Source organism: Sarcophilus harrisii, chromosome 3 (genome assembly GCF_902635505.1).
Source record: "Sarcophilus harrisii chromosome 3, mSarHar1.11, whole genome shotgun sequence".
In the NCBI taxonomy this organism is placed as follows: Eukaryota; Metazoa; Chordata; class Mammalia; order Dasyuromorphia; family Dasyuridae; genus Sarcophilus; species Sarcophilus harrisii.
In genome coordinates, this window is record NC_045428.1 from 72,662,903 (window position 1) to 72,675,252 (window position 12,350).

The 12,350-nt window shown below is 38.9% G+C and overlaps 1 protein-coding gene across 2 annotated transcripts in view; it reads left to right on the forward strand.

Annotated features, from left to right (window-relative positions):
• The first annotated feature begins 269 nt into the window (after positions 1–269).
• The window catches only part of LANCL1 (LanC like 1), a 48,667-nt gene continuing 36,586 nt past the window's right edge, over positions 270–12,350 (forward strand). Inside the window, exons 1-3 of one of the 2 annotated variants that reach the window (XM_003765962.4) lie at positions 270–718; positions 1,655–1,751; positions 8,072–8,189. In XM_003765962.4, the coding sequence (XP_003766010.2) occupies positions 555–718; positions 1,655–1,751; positions 8,072–8,189 (379 nt within the window). In that variant the 5' untranslated portion in view covers positions 270–554. Of the gene's footprint in view, positions 719–1,162; positions 1,362–1,654; positions 1,752–8,071; positions 8,190–12,350 lie in introns of those variants that run through there. The other variant, XM_012546396.3, reaches the window with a different exon arrangement.

Genomic DNA, 12,350 nt, shown 5'->3' on the forward strand with positions numbered 1-12,350 from the left:
GAACGTTTTCTCCTCATCTCAGTTTCCTGGGCTTCAAGTGTTAAATAAAATCCCACCTTCTGCAAAAGCCTTCCCCCGCAATGTTAACGCTTTCCCGCTAAGATTATTTCCAGTTTATATTTAGTTTCTACATTGCCCGTGACTGTCCCCCCCATTAGATGGTGAGCTCCCTGAGGGAAGGGACTGTTTTTGCCTTTTTCTGCATCCCCACTGCTAAGCCCAGTGCCCAGTGTACAGCAGATGACTTGATTCCCGACTGTCCGGACTACATAACCCAATTCCTTCGACTTCAAACTCCAGGGCTCTTTCCAATGTCCCCTACGAAGAATCTGCCGTTGAAGGCTTCCAAGACGCCCCATTATCACGAGGCGGACAAGCCCTGCGTGGACCAATTAGTACCATGAGAAAGACGACCTGAGCCGCACGGCTGCGGGAAACGCTGCAGGCCGACCACGGTCACTTTTGGAGCTAGTGTCACATTGCGGGTCGGAGGGCCAAACGCAGAGACGACCAATGCGAGGTTGGGTCTGGCCTGCAGAAGGGCATCGGTCAAGATGAGGTTGCTTTTGCGGCTGTGGCGAGGAGCCAACGCGAGTGGCGGCGGCTTTGGGGCTGCGAGCAGGAAATGGAGAACGACTGGGAGCCGAAGAATCGATTTCAGATTCCGGATTGGCTGGGCTGCCTCCCGGGGCCGAAAAATGGGGTTAAACTGCGCCAGGTGAGGTTCAGAGAGAGACCCCCCCCCCGCCCGTGGTCCCAAAGAGCCGGAGGGGGTGGGGGTGGGGAGGAGAGCGAAGGGCCCTAAGCGGGGGGATGAGTTCGCAGGGGGATCGAGCGCCCACATGGATTCAGCCCAATGCCTGTTATACAGGAGGCGTTTAATAAATGCTCGGGGGCTCCTCTACGCTACTCGCCCGCCCTGGGAGAGTCTCCCCGGTCGGAAGCGGGATGCCCCAGCCCTACCCTCCCAGGGCCACAAAGGAGAGCTCCAATGCAGCGTCAGGCCCCACTGGCTGAGCTCAAGGACAAGTGCCCCTAACTCTCCGCTCTCGCGATAAAAAACAACCCGAAATCTCCCGCCCCGAGGTGGGGAGGGGCATTGTGCGTGCGTGCGCGCAGAAGGAGAGGGGGCGGGGAAAAACGGATGAACTATGAAGCGCGGAATGGGCCATCTCGACGTCTAAGAAACGAGACAGTTAGAAACACCTTGTCTGCGCCAGGCCCGAAAGCCGCCTGTCTCTTTAACAAACTGACAACCAGAGGGTGGGTCTCCGCGGGTCGGGCGGGCACTCCCATTGGCCCTTGCGGATAAGAAGTGGGCGTGGGTAGGACGCTTCTGTTATTGGAGTCGGAGACTACTGGTGAGGAGGAGTGGGTGCTTCATCCCTTTCATTAGGGGGGGAAAAAAAAAAAAAAAAAAGGCTCCCGGGGGAAGGGGGCAGAAGGGAAGGAGGTGGGGAAGAGAGTCTCGGGTGGTCGCAGGTGTGGGTGTGGGGGACCCCCACGGGCTCCGGGCGAGGCCCTCCCTGAGAGATGCCCCTACCTGCCCGCACCTGCCCCGAGTCCCGGCCTGTGCCGCCGGCCCTGGGAGCAGCCCAGCCGCCGCCCCTCGCCGCTGCACACCCCAGCGCCCTCTCTCGCCCCTCTTTTGCAGGTTCGCAGCCGGCATCATGGCAGAAAGGGCCTTCACCAACCCCTACCCAGATTATAGCAAATCCCAGACAATGGAGTATTTTGACACTTCGGGGAGGGTGAGTTTTTGGCTCTGTTTGTTGTTTTGTGTGTATTTTGGAGGGGGGGAGGAATGCGTTGTGGGGAGTCATTCACTTGCTGCCCCTTTCCCCCACCCCCTCCCCCAGGGCCTTGGTTCCGCCGTTAGCTATTCCTGCTGGTAAATGAAGGGAAAGAGAAAAGCATCAATCGATCAAAATATTAAAGGCTCTTTTCGTGCCAGGCACGTGCTTCGTGTTTGGGGATATTAAAGAATCCTCTGGGAGCTTAACATCTAAATACACCCATCAGTAAACACAGATCCCCCGCTGTGGGTCATTGTGCAAAGTGTAATGGCTTAAAAAAAAAAAAAAGACAAAATATAGCCCCTGCCCTCAATGAGTTCACCATCTAACGGGGAGACAATATACACTGTAATTTACAAATAAGGTATGTACAATGTAAATAAGAAAAAAAAAATCATGAGAGGTTGAGAAAGGCTTCCTGTAGTGTATGTGATTTTTATTTTGAACTTGAAACCAGCAAGATCAATAGCCTGAAGAAAGTGTAGTCATTGAGAAAAGGAGGAAATTTATTAAATACCTACTATGTGCTAGGAACTAAGCACGTTACAAATAAAATCCCTTTTCATCTTTACAATAACCCTGAAAAGTAAGTTCTCTTATTATCCCCATCTTACAGTTGAGGAAACTAGCGCAGTAGAGGTTTAAGTGAGAGAAAGAAGTTAAGAGTGCTTTGTGAAGCAGTGAGAGTAGTACAGTAAGCATGGAGTCAGGAAGCCCTGAGTTCAAATGCTGGCCTTAGGTACTCTAGCTGTGTGAGTTACTGGTCTGCTTCAGTTACTTAACCTTCTGTCAATTTCCTCATAAGTAACATTCAGTTAATCAGTAAACCATAAATGATGGCCATCTCCTCCTAGCATTTACCTCCTAGTGGTGTTAGCATCAGATGAGATTTGTAAAGCACTTAGCATGCTACCTGGTACATACATAGTACTGGTGTGATAAATGCTTCTTCCCTTTCCTTATCCAGGATTACAACTAATAAAAGAGTCTGAGGGGGGATTTGAACTACAGCTCCAAATCTGTACAACATCTCACTGCCTCCAAAGAAAAATACAAAAACAACCAGGTTTAAAAAAAAAATTCCAAGTCAAGGCTTTCAGTCTTAATGCATATAAAAATATTTGGATTTGTCATTTGCTTTGTAAATATGGAGGATTTTTTTTTTCTGGAAAAATCTGGGCCTTCAATTTTATTCTTGGTATGGAAACTCTTCTAACAATTAAGTAATTTATAGTTCTAGCCTTGCTTTGGGATCTCCCATCTTATATGAGTCAAAGGCAAGACTTGAATCCAGATCTTCCTCATTCCAAGAGACCCCTCCTTTGCTCCCTTTTATCCCTGCCAATCTTCCTTTTGTTATCTCTCAGGTTTGGAGAATGAAGTGGTATTGGTTTGTTTTTTAATGACAAGTGGCAGTTTTGTTATTTTTGATGACAAGCTTCATTTTTTATGATTGGGATTTATTTCAAGTTTATGTTCTGATAAAAACACAAGGAGTCTGTTAACACAACATCTGTTAAGCACCTTTTATATTCCAGGCACTATGCTAAGCTTGGGGGACAATTCTTGTTCTCAAGGAGTTTATACAGACCTGATAAAGGTTTTGTCTTTTGTTGGGCACTAAGTATTTAGATTGAAAATCTTATTCTTTAGATTGACCTGGAATTTGGGATAAAGGCTTAAAACTATCCTTTTTGTCCTTAGGTCTTCTGTAACACCTCCTGACTCACTAATGAAGAAGTTGATTAGCTGTAGATTCTCTCTGGATTGCTTTAATTTACTCTTAAGATCATACAAAAATGAAAACTGAAAATGTGTAGGAAATCACTAGGAAGTATATATTAATATCTTATTTGGTGAATGGAATTTTTGGTGAAAAAAAAAGTGCTTTTAAGAGTAACCAGTTTTAAGAAACTAATCCACAAACATCCACAAAGAACTTTGAGTTCTTTAAAAACACAAACCAATTTTTTGTTTTACTAGTTACTCTTCTAAGTATAACAATCATATATTCCAGTACCACAGGACACTAGAATTTATTGGCTTCTAAAAGTCTTATAGATCCCAAGTTACATGTCTAACAGAGTAAGACATGGCAAGAGAGTGTTCCCTCCAAAGTTACCAGTGAGCTTTTAATTGCCAAATCCAATGATTTTCTCAATCTTTATTCTTCTTGATCTTTGATAGCCTTTGACACACTCAATAGGTTTTCAGGACATTATTCTTTTCTGATTTTTTTTCCTGTACCTATTTGATCTCTCCTCCTTAGTCTCTTTTGGTGGATCTTCATCCAATCACTCCTACTTATGGTGAGTGTCCCAGAGCTCTGAACTGTATCCTTTTCTTCTTTATCACTTTGCCTGGTAATCTAATCATCTCATAAAACATTAATTATCTCTCTGCATATGATTCCCAGATCTATATATACTAGCATCACTTAGATTATATTAGGCCTTATTATGAGTTGCCTTTCTGATATCTGGAGCCAGACATCTCCCAACATCTCACACTAAACATGTGTGAAACAAAATACATTTCCTCTTTTCCCCAAAAAATGCTTTCCTCATCCTTACTAGTACTATGGCAGAGACCACCATCCTCTCAGTCACCCAGGCTCAAAACCTCACCATCAACCTCGTCTCTACTTAGACTCACAATATATATCTAATGTATTGTCAGATTTTATCATTTCTATCTCATGTAGTGACTCCTCCACTCCCTTCAGGAGCAAGTAGAAAGTTTCCATTTTTTAAGCTGTTCACACCTTAGCCCCTTCATGCCTGTCTAGTTATACTTTCCTTCTCACCTCATGATCCAAATAATAGCACCTCACACATGACAGTTCTGTATTTAGTGGCTTTTTACTATTCCTCATTCCTGGAATGCTTTGCCCTGTTACCTCTGTCTCCTAACTTCCCTGGCTTCCTGCAAGATTAAACTCGTCTTATCTTATTTAGGAAACCTATTCAAGTCTTGTCATTTAATTATTTTCTTCTCTCTGTGATTACTTCACATCTGGGATGAATGGAGGGTTTAGGGAAGCCTAGCACTTCTGGTGCAAGAACTTGCTGAGCCCTTTTCAGAGTTATTATTCTCACTCCACTTTCACCTGGGGCTTTGACAAGCTTGTAATAACACATGCAGTGACCTCTTCAGATGGGATAAATAAAAATATTTGGATTTGTCATTTGCTTTGTAAATATGGAGGATTTTTTTCTGGAAAAACCTGGGCCTTCAATATTATTCCTGGTATGGAAACTCTTCTAACTATTAGGTAATTTATAGTTCTAGACTTGCTTTGGGATCCCCTATCTTATATGAGTCAAAGGCAAGATTTGAATACAAGTGGAAGTGCCTCTGCAAATGGGATAAACCAGGTGGAGGCAACAAGCTTCAGATGACTGAGAGTTAGGAGGACATTTATTGGAAGTATGGGAAAACTTCCTCTGGCTGAATTGGGTGCATGAAAACAGCTTGTTCCTACAGCCATGAAGGCTGCTGAAACCCGCACTGTGGTGCATTTGGTCAGACATCTGGGAAATTAAGGTCATCCACAGCCATCTTGACCCTTGTCCTGCCCTGGAACTTCAGTGCCTCTGGGAGAAAGAGTGGAGCTGACAACTTTGCATAATTGTCTCCCTTAAATCCATTTCATTTGTGCCAACCCTGGTCCTTTTCAAAAACAAAAATAATTTGCTAATACTTAGAGTTGTTAAAAAGTAGAATAGGATGTCTTGGAGGTGATCCTGGACTGTTTCCCTTAATATCTTCGGAGTGGCTGGCTGATCTCTAGTTAACAATGCTAGAGAGGCTATATATTTATAAGTGATTCTGTGATGCATAAAAAGGAAGGACGTTGATTGTGATTAGAGACATGAAGTTGGATTTTATTTTTTAAATGTCACCATAGTGAGAAGGTCTTTACAATCTTCTTGAAATTTCATAGTTCCATTTATCAGCTTAAAACTTAACTCTGAATCTAGGCTAACTGCATATAGAGATGTCATAAAAATAGGTCCTGACTTGTTCCATAAAACTACTAAAATAATATTATTTATGTGACATTACTTCATGCCAGAACCTCAACACTAAAGGCCCTAGGATGTGCTAAAATAGGAAAATGGTAACTCACGTTTCAGGTTGTCTTATGTGTAAAATGTTTTTAAGGAGGAAAATGGTGTATCTAATTTCTTTGATGTTAGATATTTAATTTTATACCGTGCTCTGATTTTATTTCAGTTTTTACTTTGCTTTCTGGTATTTCACTTTAAAAAGTTCTAAATCACTGAAGCCTTTTTTCCCTTTTTTCTAAAAAAAAAAAAATAATAGAGAACAACACTGTTGTGCTATATCCAAGCCAGATTACCCACACCCAAAACAATAATCGCATTTATTACATATTATCCAGAAAACAAAATGAAACAAACGGGAAGAGTTCTAAAAACATTAAAACACAGGGGATCTGGCTCCAGAAATCTGTCCTCTTTAATATGTTAACTCCAAAATTTCACTTTAGTCACATAAGTTGTGGAATATATCTCAAAAGGAGTATTTTAAGAATAAAAGGGAGTTCTGGCATTCTTACTTACTCTTAAGCTAGTCTTTGAGAGTTTCTTCTGATTATTCCCATAATATTAATTATTTAATAATTTCCTCTAAATGAATACTATTTTACATCATAGAATAATTTTATTATATATTATAGGCTAGGCAGAAAAACATTTCTCTAACTGAAATGCCTCATCCACGGTCTTTGTTATGAAGTGAGTTGAATTAAGTATAACTCATTTCACCTGTTAGGTAGATTACATGTATTCATTAGCATGTACTTTAATTGATTTAAGACTGTTTACATGAGTAAATTTACATAGTAAATTTCATCCCAATAACTATGTAATATTCTTAAAACTTTTAACCTGATGGAAACATAAAAGATATTTCTTATCATAGTGAAATGTAACATTGAATATTTGCTACACATAAATGCAGCAAAGAAGTGATTTAGGTGTACTTAATTGATAGTTATGTAGCACTGGTAGTTGAAATTTAAACAAGATCTGTGATTTATTTTACTTTTTTCTGCCATGCTACTTTTAATGAGTTTTTACAACAAAAATGATTAAAATAGAGGAAATAACAGTGTTACTGTTTGACTAATAAAACGTAGCATCTTGACAAAAAACTTCACAATAAATGTCCTCTAATGCTTGTTTTTAAAATTATTGTAAAAAATACATGAAAAACTAAGCCAAAAAGTATTTCCATTTTCTGGAAAATTTATTTAAACCGTTTTATCATTAGGTTTTTGTTTGGCTTATTTAATCTGAGAAATCTTTGTTCTTTTGGAACAAAATGTCCATGTTTTAGTGCTGAAAGTGAGTGTGATATAGTGGAGAGTGGTATACTTAGAAGAATCCCAGCTTCAACATTTACAAACAATGGCACCTTGGACAATTGGCAGCTTCTCTGAGCCTGGGTTTCATCATCTGTAGAGTAGGGATACTGAAACTTGTACTGTGTATGGAAAGAGTTCTTGGGGGGTGGGGGAGAAGGTGCTTTAGAAATAGTTAAATTCTGTCATCATCATCATCCTCAACAAGCATTTATAAAGAGATTATGTGCTGAGCACTGTGCTAAGTGCTGGGGATACCCCCCAAAAAACATAGCAATGACACAGAACCTGCTTTCAATGAGCATACGCTCTGTGAAATCAGGTGGGTACTATTATTACCCACCTGAAACTTTTTAGGAAGATTTAAGAAATTATGTGTCAGCAAGCTCCACCCAAAATGGCAAGCAATAATGAAACTCTTGACTAATTTAACAAATAAATAGTTCAGCCAAGCAGAGAAATGAGGAAAATAAACTGCCTGCATGTTTATTTGGAGCCAAGGAAAATCAACTGCCTGCCTGTTTATTTGGAGCAAAGTTTTCTTTTAAGTGTTCACTATATGTCAGACATAATTCCAACTTGAAAAGACATTACATTCTAATGGGTATTTATATACCATATCAAAGTTTGCACATGGTATTTATCTTTATCCTCATAACAACCTGTGACGTAAATGCATTATCTCCACTTTATAAATGGGAAAACTGAAACAAAGAGAGGTTAGTAATTTCCCCAAAGTTTCATAGCCAATAAGTAGCAAAGGCAGATTTGAACTCAGGTCTTGGATTCTAAGCCTAATACTCAGTCCCTCGCACTGCCAAGAGAGACAAATGGTCCTGTGTTTTATCAAATGTATTTTTTTTTCCTTTTTTAATATTTATAGCTTACTACTGACTTCTCGCAACGAATAAACAATAAGATTCGAGAGCTTCTTCAGCAGATGGAAATTGGCCTAAAATCAGCCGACCGTAGAGACTGCACTACCTACACTGGATGGGCAGGTATGAATACTCTACAAGTCGCTCTTTTTATATGAAAACAAAAATATTTGCTAATCATTACTGTCAGGTTGAATAATTCACTAATTCACTTCTTGTGGCCTTTTCTTTCAAAGATATGTGATTAGAACATCATTATTAATCTGCTGGCCAGAGCTTAAAAGAATCATCACTTTTGTTTGCATTTTGGGAGAATAATTATAAAAACCATAAATCACAAAGCACCTTTAAAGTTTATAAAGCACCTTTTTCTCAATAGTTATATGACAGTCAGTGGAAGCATTACCCATGAAGCTGAGAGACACTTACTGAGGTTGAGTCATTTGTCCATGGAAACATAGATCGGAAATACCAGGCAGGAATCAAATCCAGGTCTTTGTATTCCAAATCTAGTGCTCATTCCACCATGGCAAGCCAATCAGTTATAGCCTAACTACATTTGATTTTCCCATTAATTGGAGAGAAAGCACGCACTTTAATTTCACAGATGACAACTACTTTGGAATGGCCTGCTGCAGAAAGGAATTAGAATTCAAAATTACCATGAAAAGTCAGCTAAGAAGCAAACAAATTAATTGTGGTAAAGACACTTGGTCAAAGAGCATACTTAGCTTCAAAGTATGAGCAGACACAAAGAGTGATCAGATACATGGAAATATAGCTAAAGAACAAATTAGTAACACAGAACTCATGGGTCAGTAGTGTTACCCTAGTTGAACCTAGCATTTTAATGGATATAGGGTGATGGTTCTCTACCTTAATCTTTCTATTGCACCTAATACTAATCACACTAAGCTTTATCTGTTCTTAAGCTACAAAACTTACAGTTTAGAAACCACTGAAAGGAAATTTACAAAGATGACTCAAGGATTATAGAGTGAGAGAAGTAAAAGTACTGGGATTTTGCCTAGAGGAATGACAGAAGGGTGTTTTCAAATGTTGAAAAAGTGCTAAATTAGCACCTTAAATTTAGAGCACACAAGCAAAGACTATATAAAACACCATAAGAAAGGCATACCATAATGTCTTATAGGATTCAAAATTAAAATCAGTCTTAATAATATGTAAGCCCAGAAAAAAAGCTTAATAGTCTTGAAAAATATTAAATTTAGTGAATTCATGTTTTCCTTTTCCTCTGAAAATAGAAAAAAAAAAGAAATAATCTTTTTCAGTATTTGGAATTTAGGTTAGGCACAGAGACTTTTCCTCCCCAATACAAGAGTAATTAAATATTAAAATTAGAGTAACTCATATTTGCTGAGAGTCACAGTGACATATGGGAGGAAAGGATGGTCATAAAGTTAGGAAAATCTGATTTCAAGTCTTGCTACTGACAAATACTGGCCATATGAGTGAAATTTATGGTTGTTTTTCTCTTGATAGTTAAATAAAAACAACAAATCAAACCCTGATTCTGAATTTCCTTTTCCTACCATATCTAACATTTATGCTGCTATTTCATTTCTAAGAAGAATATCTTGGGGGGGTAAAAAAAAAAAAAAAAAAGATGTGAAGAATCAGTGGAGTGAATTTAAGGGTTACTAACAAATAACTTTTACATGTAAATCACCAGTTCAGGCTAAATCCAGGGCAATAGTGTCTGATGGTTCAAAGCATCCAAGTAAAATATGGAGCTTTTATTTAAACTTTTGCTTGTCTTTTCCCCTAAAGCCTTATTGAAACCAAATTTTGAATAATTGTAGAAACTGAAGAATGATTTTGTATCAGTTTAGAAGAGGCTTCTTGGTAGAATCACCTGCTTTGCCCATATGTATTTCTTCTATATGCCAAGTTTACTTAATCTTTCTCCTCCAAAACAGCTATAGTATTTGTTGCAACTTAAATAACAAGATGAAGCTCATTGTCACACTAAACATTTGAGTGTGATTTCTGTTGCTAGGTGTGTGATTTCTGTTGCTTGGTACTTGGTGCTTTTTGATGTTAATAGAATCATCTAAATAAAATTGTTTATTATTTTTGAGGCAAGCAACTTAATACTTTCTAGTATTTGGTAAATGCTTTGCAGTGCCTGTGTAAAAACAACCAAAATTTTTAATATTAAAATATAACGAAAACCTGCCACTTATTATCCTAGACAATATTACTAAGTACCTTTTACTCGTAAGAATAGAGTCTTGTTATACAAAATTATTACCTAGAATTTCATTTTATAACAAGGGCATTCACAGCAGTGTTTAAATGAACTCTAAATATATAATTAAATTAAGTGTCTAAATATTATTCAATTACCAGTACATTTTGTATTGTCTTGCTAGAGATCTTATTCCTTTTCTACCTTGTATACCACTTAATGTCCATGTTATGCTTGATATATAATTGCCCCATTTCCTTTTCTGGGGATTATGTGTTGACTGAAACTGATTTTAATTTTGAATCTTATAAGACATTGTGGTATGCCCTTTTTTATGATGGTAAAGTTTTTGTTCATGCTCCAAATTTAAGGTGCTAATTTAGCACTTTATTTCAGTATTTGAAAACACCTTTGGTGTAACTCTTGGAAAATAAATCCTCCACTAGGTCTGTGATGACAAAAGCATGGGATATTCTTTTGAGATACAGATCATAATTCATTTATACTTCTTCTTGTGCCCTGTCTATTCATATCTAAGGAATCTGAATAAGAAGACTATCAGAGGAGCATTACAGGAGTCATGGTCTAGAAAAATGAGCTGGAGGATAGAAGGTCATAGTGAGGACAGAGTATAGAATTAGAGATCATAAGACAGAGAAAAACAATGATGAAAGATTATATTCAAAAAAGGAAACTTCAGTATTCATGAGTGTGCAAGTGGAACATCCCAAAGTAATGGCAAGAATAAGGTGGAGAAGTAGGTTATAGGTGGAACTGGGAAATTAAGGTCTTTTGGGGAGGATGGATTGAAGTATGGATATTGAAGTCCCTTAGGATAAGAATAAAAGTTGAAATGAAGAGAAAGACTTTACCTGGCACTGAACTTAGTGAGGGAGGAAAGAGAGTGTCCAAGTGTCCATGCTATTGGTAGATACCAGGTATAAGAATCTTGATTGGGTGATAAATTCAGATTAAATAATCTCAAAGGGGCAGAGGTCACTCAGTGACTGTGGTAAGTCTAGAAATAACAATGAGGAGAGCAGTAAGTGTTTCAGCAGGTCCATATTCCTAGTGCGTTGGTGGGTATGGATGCATGTACAACTGGTCCTAGCCAGGGAATGCTGTATTATCAGGAGGAGCTGTTTCAGTGAGAACTAGAAGATTGAGGGAGTAGAGAAGGTTTATGATGAAAGTAAGTTTGTGAGCTTTGGAAGAAGCATTGCAAGGAAGGAGCACAACAGAAGGTGTGAGTAGACATGAAATAGACATTGGTGAGGAGTGAAGTTGAGATTTGGAGTCTTAAATGGGTATTTGAGGTCAGAGGGGGTGGAGTAAGAGCAGGCAGGATATGGGATGGACTTTGTGCAGTGACAGCCAGGGATTCGGAGTCCTGAGATAGAAGAGTCAGGTAGGCTAGAAGTTCCCATTGTGGAATGAGCTCAGGCACATTATTAGTGGATGCAGAGAGATTTATTGAGGGAGGTGATTCACATCTTCAGAATTCTTCCTTGAGGTCCACTCTGTTCGGCCCACTGGGTGTATCAGTCAGGAGTAGGCAAAGGTATGGTCTGGGAGGGGGTGGGGGATCTGATCAAGAGGCAGAAGTGTCAATTTAAGGTGAATTTAATCTGGAAGTGGTCTCAGTAGCACTGCAGAAGTCCCTAGAATGAGGCCAGAGGTGAGATACCTGGGTCCTAAACTGACACCAGGCTCCCTGAGAAGATTCAGTGTGAAAATAAAGCCAGACATGATTGGTCATTTTTATGCAGTAGTAAAATGAAACATTTTATATTCAAAAAATGAACTGTTCGATTCGGCATACATATATTATATCTAGGATATACTGTGACATTTAACATGTATAGGAATGCTTGCCATCTGGGGGTGGGGGTGGAAGGAGAAGAGAGGAAAAGTCAGAACAGAAATGCGTGCAAGGAATAATGTTGTAAAAAATTACCCAGGCATGAGTTCTGTCAATAAAAAGTTATAATTATTTTAAAAAAAGAAAAAAAAGTATTCAACTCATTAGACCAAATAAATAAATAAATAAAAGTTAACTCCTGTTGGTTTTA